General features: G+C 55.1%; 1 protein-coding gene across 4 annotated transcripts in view; it reads right to left on the reverse strand.

The window, feature by feature from the left end:
* Positions 1 to 777: 777 nt before the first annotated feature.
* Positions 778 to 23217, reverse strand: part of ACAN (aggrecan) — a 68769-nt gene continuing 46329 nt past the window's right edge. Inside the window, exons 12-19 of one of the 4 annotated variants that reach the window (XM_045448688.1) lie at positions 21326 to 21820; positions 17873 to 21211; positions 7632 to 7745; positions 4443 to 4601; positions 3965 to 4047; positions 3240 to 3384; positions 2131 to 2313; positions 778 to 1696 (exon numbers count right to left, since the gene is read on the reverse strand). In XM_045448688.1, the coding sequence (XP_045304644.1) occupies positions 1620 to 1696; positions 2131 to 2313; positions 3240 to 3384; positions 3965 to 4047; positions 4443 to 4601; positions 7632 to 7745; positions 17873 to 21211; positions 21326 to 21820 (4595 nt within the window). In that variant the 3' untranslated portion in view covers positions 778 to 1619. Of the gene's footprint in view, positions 1697 to 2130; positions 2314 to 3239; positions 3385 to 3964; positions 4048 to 4442; positions 4602 to 7631; positions 7746 to 16905; positions 17020 to 17872; positions 21821 to 23217 lie in introns of all 4 variants that reach the window. The other 3 variants (XM_045448689.1, XM_045448686.1, XM_045448687.1) reach the window with 3 other exon arrangements.

Here is a 23217-nt window from a genome sequence, read left to right on the forward strand (position 1 = left end):
TTTTCATTGAGGGGCGCCTGGGTGGCTCAGTCGGTTAAGCGGCCGACTTTGGCTCAGGTCATGATCTCACGGTCCGTGGGTTCGAGCCCACCACTATGTCTGTGGTTTTCAAATTTGAGCCTGCATAGATTCTGTGTCACCCTCTCTCTGACCCTCCCCTGTTCATGCTCTGTCTCTCCCTGTCTCAAAAATAAATAAAACGTTAAAAAAAAAAAAAAAAGAAATCGTTTTCGTTGATATCCTACAGCCTACTTAAGGGCAGGATGCCCAGACCTTTTTGCCGGTGGCCAGCTAACTAGCTAACCGCAACTACGTGTAGGCAAAGATTCACCGTTTCCAGGCTTTCGTCAACTGTTTTTGTTCCCTCTCATAAATCCTGATTTTGCCTCTGCTCTTGACTTACTCTACCCACCAACTCCTGTGTGAGCAGTGTGCCATCAAAGAACCAAACTATGCAAAGTGACCAGGTGTCTCATTAACTCAAGTGAGTTAATGGTCATGGTCCTTTGACCACGTGCCAGCTTGCAAATCCACACACAGCATCCGTTGGCTTTCTCACACACGCACCATCCACCGAACGTACAGGCACCCTCACAAAAATAGAGCACAACAGGTGTGACTATTCCAGGCCTTCTGAACAGACAAGATTCACCCAACTCGGGATCATTTGCTCAAAACGCGTCCCGACTGCCTCCGTTCCTTAAGAGCCCCTTCGGTGGTCCTCAGACCCTGGTTGCCTTCTCTTAAAAAAAAAAAAAGAAGGGAAAAGAAAAGAAATAGATCTCTTCCAATGTCTTTATTATTATAATTATCATAATCTCGTTTTCAAAAATATAAATAGGTGCACGGAACTCTGGTGCCTGCACAGTCCCGGGGGTGGGGGAGGGGGGGGAGGGGGTGGGGGGCACTCCCCCTGGGAAGGAAGTGCCCCCCCACCCAGCCCTGCCGAGATCGACACCTGCTCTGGTGGCAGACCCGGGTGGGAGGACGCTGGAAGAGGGACCCTGGGAGGGACCCTGGCCCCCACGCAGCGGAAGATCCCTCCATGGCTCTCTCCTGCCCCCTCACCCTCGGCGGAACCCGCCCCCTCTCTCCCAGGCTTCTCCCTCCTGGATGCAGATGGTGTGGCCCTCCTGGGTCCTCATCCAATACATTCAGCTGCGGTTTGGGCTCCAGTTCTTTGTGCCCCTCCCTCCCTCCCTCCTCCCTAGCTCTCCCTGGAGGTGAAAGAACCAACGATTGCACTGCTCTTGGATAAAGTCAGGAAACAAAAAATAATCTTCTTTATTTAACTTAACCCCTCCCCTTCTCCCCCTGTCCCTGCGCTGGTCCCTGGAAAGGCACAACGGGAGATTGAAGAAATGTCTCTAAACTCAGTCCACGGGTTACAATACGTTCGCTTGGCTTTGGCACTGGGGGGAAAATCAGATGCAGTTCTGGCGATTTGGGAGGGGGTGGGGGAGCTGGGTGGGTGCATACACAATGTGGGATTTGTTTTTTTCCTTCTTTAATGGAATTCCTTATATGACAGAAAGCGACAAGAAGAGGACCCCATCCGTGTGGGATGTCAGCCTGGCGAGGCTCCTGGGCTCAGCATCCTGGGCGCGTCCGGGATGCTTTCAGTGGGCAGTGCTGGGGCGGCTCCTCCGGGCGGGCCGTGAGCTCCGCTTCTGTAGTCTGCGCTTGTACGTGGAGGCTGCAGTGAAAGGGAGACGGGGGAATCTTGACCGCTTGGAAGGGAGCTGGGCCGGCCTCACCCCTCCCCGCTCGCCCCTTCTCTGTCGCCTCCCCTCCCCGCGGAAAGCATGGGCTCGAGGAGGCAACCTGACCTCCCCGCTCTCTGGTTTTGATTTTTTCTTGGCACCAACTTGGGCTAAAGGGGCTTTGAGGTGCTGTCAGAAGGGAGAGCGGGCCACCTGCGCTTTCCTTCATCCTCGCCGGAAAGTGAGCCCTCCCTGAGGGCGGGGGGGGGGGGGGGAGAGTGTGATTGAGCCCAGGGATGGTGCAGACAGCTGGTGTTCAGGATCCCCAGGCGAGGGCCAGCTGCTGCTGTGCTGCCGGAACAGAAAGGAGGACGGGGGGCAGGATCTAACGCTGTGCCTGGCGAGGGTGGAGAGGGGCGGTGCTCACGGTCTGTGCAGGTGATCCGAGGCTCCTCCCAGTGCCCGCTGGGCTGGCACCGGATGGTGGGCACATGGCGCTGGACAAAGCCCTCAGTGCACTGGTACCGAACCAGGGAATTGATCTCGTACCGGTCCTTCTTCTGCCCGAAGGTCCTGGCGTGCTCCACCACCGGGGGGTCTCCACAGGCCACTGAGGGGCAAACACCCTTGAGAAAGAGCTCTCAGAGGGACTCAGGCCAGTGATGAGCCCGCATGGTCCCCTGTGGCTGCGATGAGACAGCCCAGAGCCCAAGGAAGGGGCACTGAGCCTGGACACCCGGCCACCAGCCCTGGTGGCCGGCAAAGGGGCATTTTCACGGCGTGCCGAGAATCTGGAAACCACTGGTTATAATGTCTGGGGTTCTCAGTGATTTAGACCAGCAGGGTGGGAATAGAAGGAGGGTCTTGAGGGGGCGAGGAAAAGACAACAGGGACGGAGAAAGGTGGGAAAGGCGGGGAAAGCCAGGCAGATCTTCTGCGACTTCTTTACGAAAACGGCCGGTATAGGAGGGCACCTGGGTGGCTCAGGTTGTGATCTCACGGTTCGTGAGTTCAAGCCCCGCATCAGGGTCTCTGGTGTCAGCACAGAGCCCGCTTCAGAACCTCTGTCTCCCTCTCTCTCTCTCAAAAATAAATAAACATTAAAAAGAAAGAAAGAAAGAAAACAGCCAGTATAGGGAAGAGGGACGGAAAGGAGGAGCGTGTTCTACCAGCACCTCTAATACCCCCAGACTCTGAGCTGAGGAAGGGGCCCGACAACCAAAGAGAATGGGGCTCCCCACCCACGTGCCATCGTGGGTGACTTTCTTGTGCTGGTGCCCAGGGGACTGCGTGTGTGTGTGTGTGTGTGTGTGTAGGGGCTGGTCTGTCCTCTAGCCTGTGACCATCACCTGTCCCTGTCAACGGTCCCTAGGAGTGGACCTGCTCTTGTCTTTGGCCCTGAGACACTAGACCCCCCAGGTCGGCAGTGAAGGGCCATCAGCAGCCAGGAGACAGGGGGACTCCCCCCAGGTCCCATGGCAGGAGCCAAAAGTCTGGACTCCAACCAGGCCGGACCCCTCCCAGGTGGCTGCTCACCTGTGCCCTTTTTACACGTGAAGGGCAGGTAGTAGTTGCAGGGAACGTCATTCCACTCTCCCTTCTCGTGCCAGATCATCACCACGCAGTCTTCTCCGCTGACGAAGAAGTTGTCCGGCTGGTTGGGGCGCCAGTTCTCAAATTGCTGCCGGGGGTGGGGTGGAGGGGGGCAGGGGTGAGGATAAGGCAGGAGCTTGACACCGCCTTCTTCTCAGTCCCTCACCATGAGCCCGTGCCGCTCCCCCTCCGGCAGGGGCTGGTCTCACTGCTGCCTCGCTTAGGTAGGATTGGGCGGTAGAGACATGGCTCTGTGGCCGTTCACCTCTTCCAGGGAGCCTTCCTTGATGTCCTCGGCTGACCTGCAGCACTGACTACGTGTACTGTCTATTTGGCATCTATATTGCTTTCCGTCTGCCCGCCTCCTCGGGCAGACTCGAGTCCTCTGCGGGCAAGGGAGCCCTCTAAAGCTTCCACATGGCCCTTCTGGTGGCGTGCCTTCATTCCATCATTGCCCTCCTCGTCCCCCTCTTCCCAGGTCGGTGTTCACTCGACTTGCCCGGCCCTGGGCTGGTCTCCAGAGGCAGAGATGAACCATACACGGTCCCTGCCCCCAGGGCTCCCAGCCCAGCAGCTGCTCAGTGAGTGTATGTGGTCTGACCATGTCCCTCTCTGGGGGTCTCTGCTCCCTCCCCTCCTCTGGGCCACCAACTCTTCCCGGGGCTCACCAAGGAGTGTCCGTCTGACCAGCGGAAGTCCCCTTCGATGGTCCTGTCGTTCAGGCCGATCCACTGGTAGTCTTGGGCGTTGTCTAGAGAGAGGTGTGGGTATTGGGCACGGTGCTGGACACCCTGAGGGTGTCTGAGAAACCGAGGCAGAGGGGATGGAGGGGTGGCAGGGGGTAGGTGGGCTCCTGGGAGCATGACACCTACTTCTAAGGCCCTGACAAGGCTCTCCACACATGCATGTCCGGAGTGCACTTCGGCCACCACCCAAGCTGGTGAAGACTGGTGACAGCCACGGGCTTAGTCTGGCACTGACCGTGGCACGTGGTGGGCTTCCGGTGTGGCCCTGGTTGCGGAAACACCCTTCCGCCCCTCCCTGCACCGCCCCCCCCCCCCCCCCCCCCCCCCCGCCTCCCACCCCTGCGGCCTCTCTGGGTCCAAGTCTGCTGACGTCTGGCGGGTGAGGCCCCGCCGCACTCACTGTTGACAAACTCCTGCTCCTCCGGGGTGACAATGCTGCTCAGGTGTGACTGCTGTGCCCGACACCGGCTCTCCGCATCCACCCAGCTCTCGCGGTCGGGGAAGTAGCGGTAACAGTGGCCCTGGAACTTGGTCCAGCCCTCCTCACACAGCTCTTGGTCTGCAACACAGGTCGGGGGCTTGAAGAGAGAGGCCCCGGGGCCGACTGGGCGTGCCCAGTGCCGCCAGTCTTTCGCCAGATTCCTACATCCACCTGGCCTTCAGTGTCCGTCCTTGAAGGGAGAGGCCCATACGGATGAGGTTGAAGTTGGAAGCCAGGAAGGCCTGGCCCTGGAGCCCCAGAGCCTCTGGGCACATCTCCACCCTTTCTCTCCCTGATGTCGCCCCCCACCCCCACCCCACCCCAGAGCTTTTCTGCTCTGCAGGGCTGGAGAAAAGAGGTGGCGAGGTGGGAGGTGTTGAGGTTGAGGCCCAACATGGGTCAGAGGCTCCCAGGAGCCCCGGGGAGGGAAGCAGGGAGCTATAGGGAGTGTGTGAGGGAGGCAGGGAGCTGCAGGCAGCGCCGGGGGCGTGAAACGGCACCTTGGGTGGGGACAGAGGGACAGAAGTCAGTCTGCTTTGGGTTTAAAGATGACTCAAAGCTCTAAGTCTGTCGGTCTGAGCTGCGCCCAGGATATCTGCCTCTTTCCCAGAGGAGGAGGTAGCCAACCCGGGGTGCGTGACCCAGGGGCCCCGGCTTTTTATTTAATTTCTGGAGAGCAGGTGAAAAGAGGGAGGAGCTTCTCTCCTCACAAACCTATGTGAGTAATGGGTTCTGAGTTCAGGGGAAGGGACTCGTTTGGAGATCTTGGAGCAGGCTGAGGGGACGGACGGAGGCAGGGGCAGGAGCCGGCTCTTGGGAGTGTGTCCCCCCATCTCTGCCCCCAGCGACATCTCACTGGTAGCCGTAAATCGGTCCTGGCGGGAGTGTTATAAACCTGGGAGATTGGCAGGCGCTATGCGTCAGGGCTCCTGCTTCCTCTTCAGGAGCCAGTTGCTAAACAGCAGCCAGCACACCAGCAGACAGAGGGAATTCTAAGACCCCCTCCTCCTCCTTCTCCTGGGGGTGGGGAGGGCTGCTGCTCAGGCCTGGGGGCCAAGTGCAGGGCCAGGAACCCCTCAGGCCGAATGGAGCCTCCTTTACTGGGTGCTACCGATAGTCTGGCTGACCCAGGATGGGGGGGGGGACCGGGACCTGAGGGCAAGGAGGCTTAGGCTGAGGGGTGGGTGCTTGGCAGGACTGAAAGACAGACACGCAGGGGAAGGCAGAAAGAGAGGACACGCAGAGGCCAGCAGCCTGAGGAGAAGAGGGCAAGCAGCGGGAGGGCTGGGGGGAAGGTCACCGGTCCCCTGCAGCCAACTGCTTCTCCATGGAGCGAGGCCAAGGTCTGGAAAGAAGGTGCCTGCAAAGAGGTGGCTCGGCGTCCGGGGGAGACCAGAGACCTCATTCCAGGGCTGGAAGGCCTGAGGGCCGAGCTGAGCAGGCAAACCCGGAGGCCACAGCTGCTCTGGGAGGGTGCGGGGCATGCAGGATGGTGGCTCTGGGGAGACACTGACCGAACTGCAGGGAGCCCGGAAGGAGCAGCAGGGCCAGGAGCCGAGCCACGAAACACCCGCGGGACTGAACCGGGAGAAGAGACGGAGCCTGGCTTGGCTTAGCTGGGCGACCCGGCACCGTCTCTGTGCCCCGCCAGAGTGCAGAGCCCCGTGGAGACCCTGCCTCCAGTCTGGCAGAGCACCTCCTTTCCTGGTCTGGCATCTAAGAGCTGTTGTCTGTGAGGACGCGCCAGATGCTTGTCCTCTGCGCAAATATTTTGGCACCCTGGGGAGAGAAGCCTTATGACTCTCCCCTCCCTCCCAGCCCCCCGGCCAAGACCCCATGCACCAGTTTCCTGGGGCGGAGGTGGAGAGTGGGAGGCGGCAGGGAAAGAAGAGGGTCTGGGCCTTTTCTTCCAGAAGCCTTAAGCTCCTCCACCGGCCTGTAACCTTAGCAGTGCCTCCGAGGAACATGCAATCCGAAACTCCTCCTCACCCTGCTTAGGACCAAAGGGAGATTGCCCAGGAGTTTCATCTGCTTTCTGGAAGTTCCTGGGACATTTAGCTTGAGGGGTCATAGAAAATGGTTTTGAACCCCGGCACGCTTCTAGTTCTGTGGGGGTTACTGCAACTAGTAACTATAAGCCCCATCTCCCCCTTTCTGAGTGGGGATGGCCCTGAGATCCTGGAGGGCAGGGGGCAGACCAGGAGCACCAGAGGCGAGAGAGCCGAGGGCTCCAGCCGGCCCTGGGAAGTTCCGGGCACACAGCTCCCCTGGCAGAGCCCGGCCCAGGCGCAGGAGCAGGGGGTTGGCAAGGCCCAGGAGGGGGAAACTCAGCCCCTGCTCCTTGCAGTGAGGCTCTGTCGTCTCTGGCCAGCCTTTTGCCTTGAGGGAGTGGGGGGAAAGGAAGCATGGGACGGAGTGGCACTGACTGACATGGCAGCTGTCGTGGTGGTGGTGGCAAGGTGACGGGCAGCAGTCCCTGCTCAAGCATGACTTGAGCCTGCTGGTGACACGGGAGCTCTCAGGCAGACAGAACATAGCTCTTGCCACAGAAGAGAGAGGCGGCGTGGCCAGTGTGGCATGGTGGCTCCCGAGGCCACGGAGGGGCCGCGGAGGTCCCACGGGCAATACAGCGGGCAGACGCACGCTCATGACTGCTGGAAGATCTTTGGTGTCATTTGGAGCGAGAACCAACTAATTACTCCCACCCACAGCTTCCTTCAAGACCAAGGCACGGGATCAGCTCTGTCCTCTTAGTCTGATGCATGCACCGACCTCGACGCGGTCTCAGCAGGTCTGGAAGCCCTGAAGAAGGTTAGTGTTTTAAAGGTCCCCCAGAGCCCCACCTTCCAAAGTGCAGGCTGGCCCGGCCTGCGTGTCTCTCCTGCGGTCAGATCAGCCAATGCCCCGGAGGAGGGTTGCCACAAGGAACAGCAGGAAGAGTGGGAGTGAGTGAGGCAGACTTCTCGGTCGTGGCCCCTGAAATGGCTGTCTGGAGGGAGCTTGGGGGCCCCCAGCCAGGGCCCAGAGCCTGTGGTTAGAAGGGAAGGGTGAAGGAGAAGGAGGGGGTGCAGCAGTTAGTAACATTAGCTGAAGCCGAGACGGCCGTACCAATCTCACACAGGTCCCCTCGGTAGCTGGGAAGGCATAAGCATGTGAAAGAGTCGATGGCGTCCACGCAGGTGGCTCCATTCAGACAAGGGCTTGAGAGGCACTCATCAATGTCTGCAAGAAACCAAGGGCCACCATTAGGACTCCTGCCAGCAACTCCAGCTTTGAAAGCATTGTAGGTTCTTTACGGGTGGCCAGCCCTGCTGCTCTCCAGAGCCCTGGGAGGGGTGGCTGGATTTCCTAAGAACTGTTGCTGCTGCTGCTGCTGCTGCTGCCGCCATATTGGAGCGCTGAGCCAAAGATCCAACAAGGGTTTTCCTGGATGTGTGTGATTCTCGACGGGCAAGCTGGGAGCACCGCAGCCAGGTTTCCCAGTGGTGAAGAGATCTGGTGCTTCTGAAGGCAAACACCCGTTGCACGGCTCCTCCAAGATGCCTTCTCCGGTGACTATTTCAAGAGGCCTTGGGGTCTGAACCGGCTCAGAACATGGTGGTGAGCGAGGACCCTGGAGGTCAAGTTGTTGAAGTCTGGTTAGAACTCTTTTCTTTTCCTATCTTCTCTGTAGTTATGAACCAAGGCAAGAGGGCAAGGCCATGCATGGAGTACGAGGACAAAAAGCCAGAAGTGGTCTGCAGAGTACTGAGCCAGGAGAGAACGGCACCATGGGATATTCTCATGAGACTCCTTCAGTTTTGGGGGGTTGCAGATACCATCGTTGTCTTCAGTAAATCAGATTCTAGAGTATCTAACAAAGATGAAGCCAGCATCATTCTCTTCACTGGAGGAAGAGAAACCAGCCCAACATCTTCCCATGTTCCTTCCAGCTTAGGGCCTTAGAACGTGGACACCTCCAGTGAGTTGCAGTTTCTAGAGGGGCTCCATTCTGGCCAGTGGGAAACCAATGTTTGAAGCTGGGGAGCCACTGGGGCACCTGAGTGGCTCAGTGGGTTGACCATCTGACTCTTGATTTCAGCTTGGGTCGTGATCCTGGGGTCGTGGGATCAAGCCCCGCGTTGGGATCCATGCTGAACATGGAACCTGCTTTAGATTCTCTCTCTCTCTCTCCCCCTCTCCCCCCCTCTGCCCCTCTCCCCTGCAATCTCTCTCTAATTCAAATAAATAAATAAATAAATAAATAAATAAATAGAGTTGGTGAGCCACTTAGTAAGTGGCCACCTATCACCCTGAGGTACGGCAGGCTTATTCCTCCCAGGCACACTCTTCCTCCCTTCTGTTCTTCGGGCCCAAGATGTTCTTTCTGATCCAACCTCTTTGTGGGACTTGAGCTGTTAAGTCATTGGTCTTCGCCTCAAATTTTCATCCAGTAGCCAAGGTGAGGACTGGATCTCCTAATCCAGTTTTTCCGTGTCTTTCTGAGAAGCCAGAGACCTGGGGATCTTTTACTCTCTTCGTGTTCATAGCATAAAGGCCGCTGCTGGTTTTTTTCTGGGGTACTTCCCCTGGGAACTTGCTAACAGGTCTTATGAAGCTCTTCTTCCCAGGGGGTCAATAAGATGCTTCAATGAATGGGTGCCACTGGCTCATGGGGCATCACGATACATGGCAAAGCCTCAGTGTGTGCAGCTGTGTTTGTACCACCTTCAGGACCCGACATATCCACGGGTGGCGTCCACGTGAGCAGCGTCTTGCACATGTTCCAGGATTAGTTCTCGCCTCTCATAGCAGCAGCCTAGACCTGAGAGTCAGTCCCCTCCTAAGGAGTCAAGAACACTTTCTTGTGGATCCTTTTTGCTAGCTGGTGCACAGTACACGTCTTCAGGATCAGAGTTGGGTTTGTGCAGTGGGTGGCCGGTTCCCACGCGCTCGAGTCCTCAGGTGTCTCTCTGTTCCCAACGGAGTTCTTACCTTCCTCTCGGGGAGTGCACACCACGGACTAGAAACCAACAGTTCCAAGGTTGGAACTGTTCCAAGCGAAACCAAAATGCATGGAGGAACTGACCGGAGTCCCAGCATGCACTTGGATTCCCAGCATGCACCAGGATTCCCAGCAGCAGCAGTAGCAGCAATAGGTCAGGCCGGTGGGCTGGGCGGAAGCTGGGGCTGCTCTCCTGCTCCAGGAGAGCCCCTGTTCTCTTTTGTCCACTAAGCGTCATTATGGGTCACAGGAAGCACCTGGGCGAGGGGGGATTAAGCAAATGTAGGCGCTAAAGCAGTTCTACAGAGCAGGGGACAGGAGTGGCCTGTGGCAGAAGAGCCAGACATCGGCCCTGGGGCCTCTGGCCAACCGTGGGGGAGGGGCAGGAAGTCAGGCCAAGTGGCTCCCTTCACATCATTGGCCCCCAGGTGGCCTGAGGCCCCAGGGGGGTGGGGGTGGGGGGTCGGCAGTGTCCTTTTCCTCCTGGCTTTGGCACACAATCTGAGCAGGGTGAGAGACCGCAACTCGGGGAACCAGTTCCTGGGTTCAGAAGCTGTGTTGTGCAGGGCCCGGGGTTCACCAATGAGAAGACCAGAGAGCCCGTGGGTGCCAGCTGGGCAGTTTAGAGCGGGGGCCTTCAGCCGGAGGAAGAGGGCTGAGCGTCCCCTGTGGAGCTTTCCCGGGAGCCCTCCAGGCCTGTCCTGCCCCATCTCCTTTCCCTCTGGCTGGAAGAGCCACCGCAGCCTGGCAGTGCCCACCTCTTTCTGTGAAGGGCAGTTGGGACATTGGTCATCTTCTGGAACCGCAAGAGGAGTTGAGCTGGGCTGAGCACAGAACGGGGGACCCCAGACAGGGCGACAGAGGGCAGGGGACGGAAGGGCTTTGGGCAATGGGCGGACCGCATGAAGGAAGAGAGGAAAGAGAAGGAACCGGTCTTTCACAATCTTCCCTGAGCCAGATGCTAAGTGCTCCCCACACGTGACCCTCCCAGGAGCCCTATGGGGCACAGGTGTCACATGTCGCAGTACAGGTAGGGGAACACGAGAAGTGGCCTGCCCACATAGGTAAGCCAGGGGGACAGACTGGAAGAGGTGGAAGAATCCGACACTGAGGCTGGAAGTTGGGCCTCTGTCCCCTGGGGAGGGAGAGGGACACTGAAGTCTTGGATCTCAGCGCCTCGTTACCATTTCTGCTGCACCGGCCAAGGGCTCCCCTGTCATCTCTGAGCAGGAACCCTGGGGAGTGTCAGAACTGAGTCCTCTCCCTACTACTATAACCAAAAGGGATGATTTGTTCCGGAACCAGGCCCTCTAGAGATACCTCCAACTTAGGGGAGAAAATAACAGAGAATCCCCTAGTAAAGGCAAGGGGAATAAAGATATTTCCAAGTGATCACTTTGGCATCTGAATTGGAGACCTCAGGCCTCCATGCTGAACAGGTCTTGTCTGGTTTTTGCTCATGTCAGAGCCTAAGACCCTCCAAGGGAGACGGACTTTATTTGGCTCATAGAAAAGGCTGAGTGACAGCAGGTATTTTACTCAGGTGATACCCAACTGAAGGGGTTGCCAATCATAAAGACTATGATATGAATGGTACCCCTCAAGTTGTTCAGTGTACAACCTGTGCAGCTATATGTGGTGATCCTGGACATAACTTTCCTGGACAAAGATGGGAGAAAATCCCCTCAAGAAGCACAGAGACCATTTCTTAACCCAGTGGGATGTTCTGCACCCTGCAAAGACCTAGGATCAATCAGATGGACAGACCCGAGTAAATACATTTTCTTTCTGGTCTATCACAATTGATAGGAGGGTTGCAAGAACATATTTATCAGTTCCAATTTGCTTTTAACATAAACAGGATAGGGGATGCCTGGGTGGCTCAGTCAGTTAAGTGTCGGATTCTTGGTTTCAGCTAAGGTCATGTTCTCATGGTCCGTGAGTTCGAGCCCCGCATTGGGGTCTGTGCTGACAGTGCAGAGCCTGCTTGGGATTCTCTCTCCCCCCTTCTCTGCCCCTTCCATTTGCTCTCTCTCTCACATACAATAAATTTAAAAAACTTAAAAAAAATAAACGTGATGAGATGCTTGGGTGGCTCAGTCAATCTTGGTTTTGGCTCAGGTCATGATCTCACAGTTTGTGGGTTCAAGCCCCATGCTGGGCTCTGTACTGACAGTGTGGAGCTTGCTTGGGATTTTCTCTCTCTCTCTCCTTGTCTGTCTGTTTCCTGCTCCTACTCTCTCTCTCAAAAATAAACAAACTTAAAAAAATAAACATCATTAAACAGTATGCTATAATTGTACAATCAAGTCTTATATTTCTAAAGGTTGATCTTGAATGTAACTTTAATATCCTGCTTCTTAAATTCAATTATAGTTGACCTTTGAACAACATGGGTTTGTGTGTAGGTCCACTTACATGCAGATTTTTTACAGTACTGTAAATGTATTTTCTCTTCCTTATAATTTTCCTTTTTTAAAATTAAGTTCTATGCCCCATGTGGGGCTTAAACTCATGACCCCAAGCTCAGGAGTCACACGCTCTACTGACTGAGGCAACTAGGTGCATCCCCATGATGTTCTTTTCTCTAGCTTATTATAAGAATACAATACATAGTGGGGCGCCTGGGTGGCGCAGTCGGTTAAGCGTCCGACTTCAGCCAGGTCACGATCTCGCGGTCCGGGAGTTCGAGCCCCGCGTCGGGCTCTGGGCGGATGGCTCAGAGCCTGGAGCCTGTTTCCGATTCTGTGTCTCCCTCTCTCTGCCCCTCCCCTGTTCATGCTCTGTCTCTCACTGTCCCAAAAATAAATAAACGTTGAAAAAAAAAATTAAAAAAAAAAAGAATACAATACATAGAAGCACCTGGGTGGCTCGGTCGATTGAGCGTCTGACTTCAGCTCAGGTTGTGATCTCACAGCCTGTGAGTTCCAGCCCCGCATTGGGCTCACTGCTGTCAGCACAAAGCTTGCTTCGGATCCTCTCTCCCTCTCTCTCTCTCTGCCCTTCCCTGCTCATGCTCTCTCTCTCTCTCAAAAATAAATAAAACATAAAAAAAAAAAAAAGAGTTCCATATAATACACAGAACATACAAAATAAGTATTAATCGATTGTTTATGTTATCACTAAGGTTTCTGGTCCACAGTAGGCTATTAGTAGTTGTGGGGGGGGGGTCAGAATTTATATGCAGATTGTCGACCATATGGGGGCTGCACCCCTAACCCCCAGTGCTATTCAAGGGCCAACCTTAGTTCCCTGTTAAAACCTGCCCGTAGACTTTTTAGTTACGTCGAGTCATGAAGGTGTGATTTGTGTTTTCACTTGTAACCTTGTATTTTCACTTGCTTTGAAAGCATTTTCCCCACAGGGCTAAGATTTCACTGAACTTCAAACATTTCTGCTCTAGGGGAAGAGACCGTGTCAGATCATAGATTGGAGTCTCAAGCCTACAAAACGGAGAATGGTGGTTAAGACCGAAAAGAGGCTGATTAAATTTTAAGTTCACGCCCTTCCAACCCCAGAGTTTAGAGAAATCCACCCGCACCGGGGATGGCCGGGAAATTGGACGTGAGGTAGCATGTTGCTACCTTGGGTGTACATTAGAATCACTGTAGTTAACACGTGTTTAAAAAGGATTTTTAAAAAATACCAATGCCAGAGACCCTCTTCAGACCAATGATCGCATCAGAGTAGCTCCAGGTGGGGCCCAGGTGCAGTGACTTTAAAAAAGCATCCAGGTGATTCCAAGGAGCAACAGGGTTTAAAACCTCAGAGCCAGAAAGCTCAGCAAATGTCAGCAACATAGGTGGGGCCGATGCTGCTGCCTTTTTTTTTTTTTTTTAAGTTTATTTACTTATTTTGAGAGAAAGAGAGAGTGTGATCAGGGGAAGAGGCAGAGAGAGAGGGAGAGAGAAAAATCCCAAGCAGGCTGTGCATTCAGCGCACAGCTTGACACAGGGTTCGATCTCACAAACCATGAGATCGTGACCTGAACCGAAGTCAAGAGTCGGACGCTTAACCGACTGACTCACCCAGGTGGCCCCGCTGCTGCTTTTTAAGTGGATGGGAGCGGCATAGCCCTGCTTCTAATCGCTGAAGAATCTGAATAGTCATCAAGAGTACAGATGAATAATTTGTCAAGAACTTGTCTACGGCATGTTGACGAAACAAGCTGATGGCAACTGTCAAATACTTTCTTTTAAGGACGAAACACAGCCTCCAACCTCACTTATTAGGTGAAAGAGGACCCTGAGTATTCAAACACTGCCACAGGAATAATGCTATAGCTTGCTCCCTCTGGCGCCTGGAGAACGCTGACCTATAGTCTTTCAACAGCCTGTGTTTCCCAGTCCCAGCACAGGACAACAGTGGGTCACCTGTGGAGATTAGCATGCTCCTCCGGCCTTTTGGAAGCATCCTCGACACCTGCTCTTTGGGATGATAAAGCTTTCCCTAACCAGCAGAGTAAGAGATGGGGAAGCAGAAGTAATTTTTTTTATTTTTTTTAAACGTTTATTTATTTTTGAGACAGACAGAGACAGAGCATGAACGGGGGAGGGTCAGAGAGAGAGGCAGACACAGAATCCGAAACAGGCTCCAGGCTCCAAGCTGTCAGCACAGAGCCCGACGCGGGGCTCGAATTCACGGACCGCGAGATCGTGACCTGAGCCGAAGTCGGACCCTTAACCGACTGAGCCACCCAGGCGCCCCAGAAGTAATTTTTATTAATACTTTTTTGGGCCAGATGCTGTACTTAGGTATTCCTTATTCCTCAGTTTCTCAGCACTGACCGCACAGTGGAGTCACCTGGGTGGTCTTAACCCCCGCCCGTGCCAGATCTCACCGTTCCTGAGTTCAAGCCCTGCGTCGGGCTCTGCACTGACAGGGAGAAGCCCACTTGGGATTCTCTCTCCTTCTTTCTCTGCCCCTCCCCCCACCTAAATAAACATTAAAAACAATAAATAAAAGAAAACAACCCAGTGTCAAGGTCACAGGACCATTTCAATCAGAATCTGTGGGTGTGGGACCCCAGGCCTCAGAATTTTCTAAAGCTGAGAACCACTACCTTTGATTGACCCTATTACAAACGAGGTACTAAGGGCTTGGCTGTGGGTTTCTCACTGGCCAAGCCCCACTTCTAAAACCTCTCTCCATTCTGGTCGCCCTGAAGTTCATCTTCCGGCTCTTTAAGACCGGCAACTGATTATTATGTTCAAGAGGGAGCTTCCTACTTGGCTGAGCGTGTTAAACAAGTGAATGAAGACCCCTGTTCTGCATTTGACTCACTCAAAGGGGTGAGGGAAATTACTTGACCGCTCTGTGCTTCCGTTTCGAAGGGGGATAACTGCCAAGCTACCCACAGAGCTGTCTGGGAGGCAGTCGTGGGGAAGAAAGCCCTTTGGAAATACACCCGGTCAGAGAAGGGCTGTCCTTCCAGCAGATCAATTAGGGTCGACTGCCACCTACTTCTCATTTCATGAGCCCTGCTGTGACTTCTGATCCCAGTGTCCCGTTTTTGCTTAGGGAAGGAGTTGCTAAGGATGGAGGGAGGTGTCAGAAGACATGAAAAGAGGGTGAGGGCGTTCTGGTCCTGGCGACTGTCCAGGAAGTCCTGCTGGGCTCCGAGTCTGCTCCTCTCCGACTCAGGCTGAGCTCCCTTAACACCTCACTCAAGACAGGCAGCCCTGCTGTCCTCCCCACCGCACACCCGGAGGGAGGAAGTGCTTGCACACCAGACATGATGTCCGCCAGGGTTGCCACTCACAGGACAGACAGAGCCATTCCCACTGCTGACCGAGGAGTCAGAGCCCCACTGGCTGGAAAGCACACACACAGGGTCTCCCCAGGGTTCCTGCAGGGGCAGCCTCTCTCAGGACAGAGGCAGTGCCCTGCCCTCCCATCCAGGTGGATGACGAGGGACGTGACTCTAGCCCCTGAGGTGACTGTGGCCCGTGTGACATACTGCCTCCTAGGTGGCAGGGCCAGGACCGTCCTAGGAGAGTCCACCCCTCTGGCCACAGAGGCCCCCAGTGCTCTTAGTCACGGCCTTGACACTTGGCCAGAGGCTGACCCAAGTGGAGAAAAGAGTGAATTCATAGTCAACCTAGTGCCTGTTTATATAGAATATTTCCTGTGTATGCTGTGTATATACAGCATATTTGTATTACATGAGCATATATTAGGAGGTATTTACATATATGTCAATATATACAAACACAAAAATCTTTCCTTGTGCACGATGTAATGGCTACTGGAGGATAGGTGCCCAGCCCTATTTGTCTACTAGTATTTGCTTCCCCCCAGGACTCATGGCTCTGATTTTGCACATGTCCTAGGAAAGACCCTGGGACGGAGGCTGGGGTAAGGGCGTGGGGGCAGTGCGGAGACCCAACCCAAGAGAATGAGCTTGGAGGTAACTGGGCATCTCTTGCCTTGCGGTGGCGATCTGACAAGATGAAGTGTTCGCATGGCCACAGACCTCCAAGTGTTCAGGGAACACAGGTAGATTCTCACCATCTCGTTCGGGGCGCCACCTCCAGTCAGAGGACTCCCCAGGCTCCTCACCTGTCCCACAAGCTGCTTCACCCATGGCTAAGGACAGAGGGCCCCAGGGTGGTGGGTGCCCAGGGGCAGGGGGCTGCCAGGTCACGGCCGACTTGCCACCGTGAACCCTGGAGCTGGGGGTGACAAGTAAGTACTGCCTGCCGTTTCCCTCAGGGCAAGAAGGGGACCCGAACCCCACCCAGGGCCAGGCACGGAGGGGTCTGCAGCACTTTCCCAGAGAGGGTGGCTCGGCCCGATGCAAGACAGCCCTCTCGGAGGCATGACCTGCTCTTTCCCGTCTACGTCCTCGCTCCACGCTTCTCGGAAGTGATGTTTTCCCTTCAAAATTCAAGCGTATGTTGTGTTTGACTCATAACACAATCTTTGGCTTGGGGCGCCTGGGTGGCTCAGTCAGTTAAGCATCCGACTTTGGCTCAGGTCATGATCTCACGGTCCATGAGTTCGAGCCTCGTGTCGGGCTCTGAGCTGACAGCTGGGAGCCTGGAGCCTGCTTCGGATTCCGTGTCTCCCTCTCTCTCTGCTTCTCCCCCGCTCATGCTCTGTCTCTCTCTCAAAATAAACATTAAAAAAAATTTAAAAGCAATCTTTGGCTTAACAAAAAGATGAACTACCTTTTAGTTTAACTACTTGAACTTTATCTCCTAAACTCCACGTAGAGTAGAATGTTTACCCTGTGGCTTCTACACTGACGCGTCACTGCATACCTCTCCTCTCTGGTCTGAGAAGCCCGAGCCTCTGCTGGCCTCGGTTGCCTCCTCTGACCTGTGGCCCCTTCTAGGGACGAAGGAGTCGCCCTCCTGCCCCTGCCTGCACCCCCACGGCCGATGAGGGTCTTACCTATATTGCAGTTCTTGCCGGTGGGGCCAGGGGGGTACAGGCATGTGATGTGTCCCTCTGTCTCCTGGCAGATTGCACTGCCACAGGGCTCCTTGGCACAGGACCTGGCAGGGGCTGCGGCTCTCAGGGAGACGCTGAGCGTCAAGAACACAGCGGTCTGGGGTTGTGACCTCAAGGTCGGGGCACAAGGACCCCTGAAGCCCACAAGGCTGCTTTGGGTCAGCATGTTTTTGGAGTCTCTGTCCTTCTTGGGCACCTAGCCCTCGCATCCTGGGGGAGGGGGTGGGGCTCTTTGACCGGGAAAGGTCTCTCGGCCCAGAGGGAGGGGCAAGGGATCCCAAGGCAAAAAGCAGGGGAAAATCATCGGCTTCCAGTGCCTGGTGCCTGGGCTGCGTCGAGGTGAGACCATCACCATTGTACAGAGAAGTCACCTGTACTGGGGTGGGGACTAAATGACACTTTAGGACAGCCAAGATGACACTTCATACTTTCCTAAATTGTGCAGGTCTTATCCCTACAGGAAATAAATATCTGGGCATAGATGTCATCAGATTCGTCCTCTCCTCTCAGGAAGAAAGAGAAACTCCACGGGGAAGGGGCTCGAGTAGAATTTCTAGCATCGTGTCAACAGTCATCCTCCTCTCTCCCTCTGCCAAGTACAGATAGTTGAATTCACAAAGCAATGTTCTTGTGATGTAACGCCACTGTAACAGTAACAACCACTAATCACTAAGTGTGTGCCATGTGAGAAGCAGGACGCTAAGTGCTTGCTCGGTATATATTTATATCCTGTTTAATAGTCCCTGGTACTATTCCCATTTTACAGGGGAGGCTCAGAGAGGTTAAGAAACTTACCTGAGGCTGCACAGCTAATCTGTAGTGAAGCTTGAATTTACACTGCCTCCTACTATGCTACAGCCTGAACTCCCCGAACACATTTAAGGAAAAAAAGAAATCCCAACAATACCTGCAACGGTTACCGCGGATTCATCTGTCCCTCCTGGAGGAGTTGGGATGGAAGCATCTGTGGGGAAGGTGGCTGTTTCGGCTGTTTGGGTCTCTTCTCCTGAGTGCAAGGGGCCTGAGGACTCGATTTCTAGGTGTGCCTCTGCAGGGCGCTGGGTCTGCTGGGTCCATTCAGACTCTGGGACGCTGGTGCTGATGACCACGTCCAGCCCTGACGTGTGACCAGACAGGTCTCCGCCGATTTCAGTCCTGTCTCCAGAAGCCACCGGAGTGGCCGAAGCCCAGCCCGATGCCTCTGTGCCCACATCGTGGGTGGTGGTTGGCTCCTCCCGCGCTTCCGGGGTAGCCGAGCCCTCCCCGGGGCCTTCCGGAAAGGCTGAGGTGCTGCCGCTCACCGCCAGGCCCGAGCCTCCCTCCACATCAGCGTCGGGGGAGGGGGAGGTGGCTTCACTTACATCAGGGGACCCGGAAGCCCCTCCGCTCGCCTCAGGGGCAGCAGACGCCCCCGCCCCAGCCTCAGGAAAGGCAGGTGTCTCGCTGCTGGATTCCGGGACCGATCCTACCCCAGACCCGGGGAACGTGGGGGTGGCTCCACTAATTTCCCCAGACGCAGAGGCTTCTCCACTGGACTCGAAAAGCCGGGGTGTGTGTGTCACAGGGGGTCTTTGTGCAAGTTCCTGGGACACAGTCGGTTCAGTGACACCCTCCACGAACTCAGAAGTGATTAAAGTGACTTCTGGAAGTCCTGAGGCCTCTCCACTGGTGCCCGTGGCCGCAGAAGATTCGCCACTTACATCCACAGTGCCAGAAAAGTCCCCACTAAAATACGGAGTACTTGATGGCTCCCCACTGGGCTCCACCAGCCCGGACTGCGGCCCGCTCAGGTCCAAAAATCCCGAATGGTCTCCAGACACGTCTGGTGCTCCAGAATGGGCACCACTGAGTTCCACAATGCCCGAAGGCCCTTCTCCTGCTTCTTGGGCTGTTGGAGCCTGGGTTACAGATTCCACCAAAGTCCTGTCTACAAGAGAGACAGTGGGGAAACCAGAAGCAAGTCCACTGCCGTCATATGCTCCTGAGGGCAGGCTGCTCCCGATCTCTGCCCCGGAGGATTCTCCACCGACCTCAGTTACCGCACTTGGCAGGCCACTGAATTCTGGAGGCGGGGAGGTAAACCCGCCGGAGTCAACTGCTCCAGAAGACTGTCCACTGACATCCATGATCCCAGATGTGCCTGACAGACCTGCCTCCCCTGAAGGGAGTCCACTGAGTTCCACAGACCCCAAGCCTTCTTCTTCTTTAAATGTAGTGGGGGTCACTTCGACCAAACTGGTGTCCACAAATGTAATGCCAGAAGATTCACCGCTGCCACTCACGGCACTGGGAACCAGGTCAGGGATTCCAGAGGTCGTGCCACTGACACCAGGGACCCCAGATGTCTCCCCACTCAGGTCGGTTATGCCAAATGGTTGACCACTGCCAGAAAGAACTCCAGAAGCTTCTCCACTGACATCTGGTTGGCCGGAGACCAGTCCACTGAGCTCAGTCACTGCAGATGTTTCCCCAGAAAACCCTGATGCCTGCCCACTGACTTCAAAAAGCCCAGATGTTCCCCCGCTGATGTCAGGAAATCCTGATGGCTGTCCACTGACACCAAAGAATCCAGATGTTTCCCCACTGATGTCAGGAGACCCAGAGGCTTGGCCACTGAGTTCAGCTCCTGACGGGAGTCCGCTAACTGCCCCACTAATGTCCAACTCGCTGAAGGGCAGCCCAGATGTTTCTCCGGCACCACTAATGCCAATAGTCCCCCTCCCTTCCAGTTCACTTGCAGTGGTGGCTGTGACCACTTCCACCAATGTAGTATCCACTAGGGAGACGGTTGGGAATCCAGAGGGAAGTCCACTAAAGTCAGGTAGGCCAGAGGATGGGCCACCTCCAAGGTCCACCCCAGAATACTCACCACTAAATCCAGATGGAAGGCCACTTGCTTCTGGAGCTTGCCCACTTCCTAGAGTTCCAGAAGGTATTCTGCCTAAGTCCAAGTCTCCAGAAGCTGACCCAATCAAGTCTTCTTTTCCAGAAGGCAACCCACTGAGTTCCTCAGCTCCAGAAGCAGAGGTCTCCAGACCCTCCCCTCCAGAATAAAATTCACTGAGGTCTCCTACTCCAGAAGCAGAAGTCTCTGGATGACCCTCTACTCCAGAAGGCAGCCCGCTGAGGTCCCCTACTCCAGAGGCAGAGGTCTCTAGACCTTCTCTTCCAGAAGGAAGTCCACTGAGGTCCCCTACTCCAGAGGCAGAGACTTCTGGACCTTCTCCAGAAGGCAGCCCGCTGAGGACCTCTACTCCAGAGGCAGAGACTTCTGGACCTTCTCCAGATGGCAGCCCGCTGAGGACCTCTACTCCAGAGGCAGAGACTTCTGGACCTTCTCCAGAAGGCAGCCCGCTGAGGACCTCTACTCCAGAGGCAGAGACTTCTGGACCTTCTCCAGAAGGCAGTCCGCTGAGGTCCCCTACTCCAGAGGCAGAGACTTCTGGACCTTCTCCAGATGGCAGCCCGCTGAGGACCTCTACTCCAGAGGCAGAGACTTCTGGACCTTCTCCAGAAGGCAGCCCGCTGAGGACCTCTACTCCAGAGGCAGAGACTTCTGGACCTTCTCCAGAAGGCAGCCCGCTGAGGACCTCTACTCCAGAGGCAGAGACTTCTGGACCTTCTCCAGAAGGCAGCCCGCTGAGGACCTCTACTCCAGAGGCAGAGACTTCTGGACCTTCTCCAGAAGGCAGCCCGCTGAGGACCTCTACTCCAGAAGCAGAGACTTCTGGACCTTCTCCAGAAGGCAGCCCGCTGAGATCCCCTACTCCAGAGGCAGAGACTTCTGGACCTTCTCCAGAAGGCAGCCCGCTGAGGACCTCTACTCCAGAGGCAGAGACTTCTGGACCTTCTCCAGAAGGCAGCCCGCTGAGGACCTCTACTCCAGAGGTAGAGACTTCTGGACCTTCTCCAGAAGGTAGTCCGCTGAGGTCCCCTACTCCAGAGGCAGAGACTTCTGGACCTTCTCCAGAAGGCAGCCCGCTGAGGACCTCTACTCCAGAGGCAGAGACTTCTGGACCTTCTGCAGAAGGCAGCCCGCTGAGGACCTCTACTCCAGAGGCAGAGACTTCTGGACCTTCTCCAGAAGGTAGCCCGCTGAGGACCTCTACTCCAGAGGCAGAGACTTCTGGACCTTCTGCAGAAGGCAGCCCGCTGAGGTCCCCTACTCCAGAGGCAGAGACTTCTGGACCTTCTGCAGAAGGCAGCCCGCTGAGGACCTCTACTCCAGAGGCAGAGACTTCTGGACCTTCTCCAGATGGCAGCCCGCTGAGGTCCCCTACTCCAGAGGCAGAGACTTCTGGACCTTCTGCAGAAGGCAGCCCGCTGAGGACCTCTACTCCAGAGGCAGAGACTTCTGGCCCTTCTGCAGAAGGCAGCCCGCTGAGGTCTCCTGCTCCAGAGGCAGAGGTCTCCAGGCCCTCACCTCCAACTTTAGGAATGCTGGGCCCTGTAATTCTATCTTCATCCCCGGAGGCCAGTCCACTTTCCACAGGCAGGCCTGAGCCCACTGCAGAGGTGAGACCACTGGAGTCAAGATCTCCAGAGGGCAGTCCACTTGAAATTTCCCCTGAGGGCTGTCCACTGGAGTCCAGATGTCCTGAAACTTCTCCACTGCCTGTGAAGTCACCACTGACTTCGGGCACCCCAGATGCCTCCCCAGAGCCTGGCAGCTCAGTCCCACTGGGCACTGGGGGGGCAAGTGTGGATGGCTCCTCCCAGGGGAAGGGCTCCTCCGAGGGGGCTGGCTCCTCCGAGGGGGACGGCTCCTCCGAGGCTGAGGGCACTTCCGTTCCAGAAGGGCCTTCTGTGCTCTCCTCTGTTGCTGCGCTGGTGGGAGGCCACGTTGGAGGGATCCCTGGAAGAAAGGAAGAAGAAAGATGAGGTGTGGATTTAGTAACCCTGCCTTATTTAAGCTCACTCGTTCCTTCCACAGCAAAATGTTGCTTGAGAGGTGTGTTTAGACATTTTCTAGTGGAGCCTTGCTCAGTGTCTGGGGAAGGCAAGGAAGGAGGGGACCAGGAAGCGCCTCACCTGGTCGCTGTGCTCTGTGAGGGGGGATGCCATCCCCATGGAAGTAGGGGCCTGGCTCCCATGAAAAGTAATCAAGGGCACCTTTCAGGCACCTCCATACTCGGATCTCTTATCTAAATCCATGATTTGCAAAGTGTGGTCTCTGAACCAGCAACACCAGCATTGTCTGGGAGCTTGATAGAAAAGCAGATTCTCAGATCTCACCCCAGTCCCACTGGTTCAGGGAGTCTGGGGTGGGGGTGGCATGTTGTCTTTTTTTTTTTTTTTTTAATGTTTATTTATTTCTTTTGAGAGAGAGAGAGTACGAGTGGAGAAGAGGGGCAAAGGGAGGGAGGGAGAGCGAGAGGAAGAGGAAGAGAGAGAGAGAGAGAGAGAGAGAGAGAACCCTAAGCAGGCTCCACACTCAGTGCAGAGCCCAACCCAGGGCTCGATCTCAAGAACCATGAGATCATGGCCTGAGCAAAAATCAAGAGTTGGATACTTAACCGACTGAGCCACCCAGGCACCCGAGCTTGTTGTCTTTTTTTTTTTTTTTTTATTTTATATTTATTTATTTTGGGGAGAGCACAAGCAGAGAAGGGGCAGAGGGAAGGGGACAGAGGATCTGAACTGGGCTCTATGCTGACCGGTTGACAGCAGAGAGCCTGATACGGGGCTCGAACTCACGAACGGTGAGATCATAACCTGAGCCGAAGTTGGACGCTCAACCCACTGAGCCACCCAGGTGCCCCCGCATGTTATCTTTTAATAAGCTCCCCCACTCCCGAACCCTGACAACACTGATGACCCCTCAAGTTTGAGAATCATTCATCCAAAACCATCCCTTCAAGGCAGGGGAGGCCAGCTGGTGTTGTTTGCAAAAATACATCAAGTACATCAACTTTTTCAATTCTGAGAGTGCTATTACAGAGGATTTGGAAAACAGAGGAAAGGAGCCCCATCATGCTAAATAATCATGATTGCATTATTTTTTTTTTCCATGTTGTTTCCTTGGGCATTTAAAAACAACCTAGCTGGGATTGGACCTCGCGTGTTCCTTTGGGCTCATTTCTTAGGTAGAGAGCCTGAGCACAGCGGGTGCTATCCCTCTAGGCAGAATCTTGGCGGTGGGTAGGGGGTTCAGGATAGCAGTCGTGGCATTCAAGAGGACTTTAGTTGGGCATATGTATATAAATGCTTATTTATTTTTGAGAGAGAGCATGAGCAGGGGAGGGGGAGGGG

This window comes from Leopardus geoffroyi, chromosome B3 (assembly GCF_018350155.1).
Source record: "Leopardus geoffroyi isolate Oge1 chromosome B3, O.geoffroyi_Oge1_pat1.0, whole genome shotgun sequence".
Taxonomy (NCBI): Eukaryota; Metazoa; Chordata; class Mammalia; order Carnivora; family Felidae; genus Leopardus; species Leopardus geoffroyi.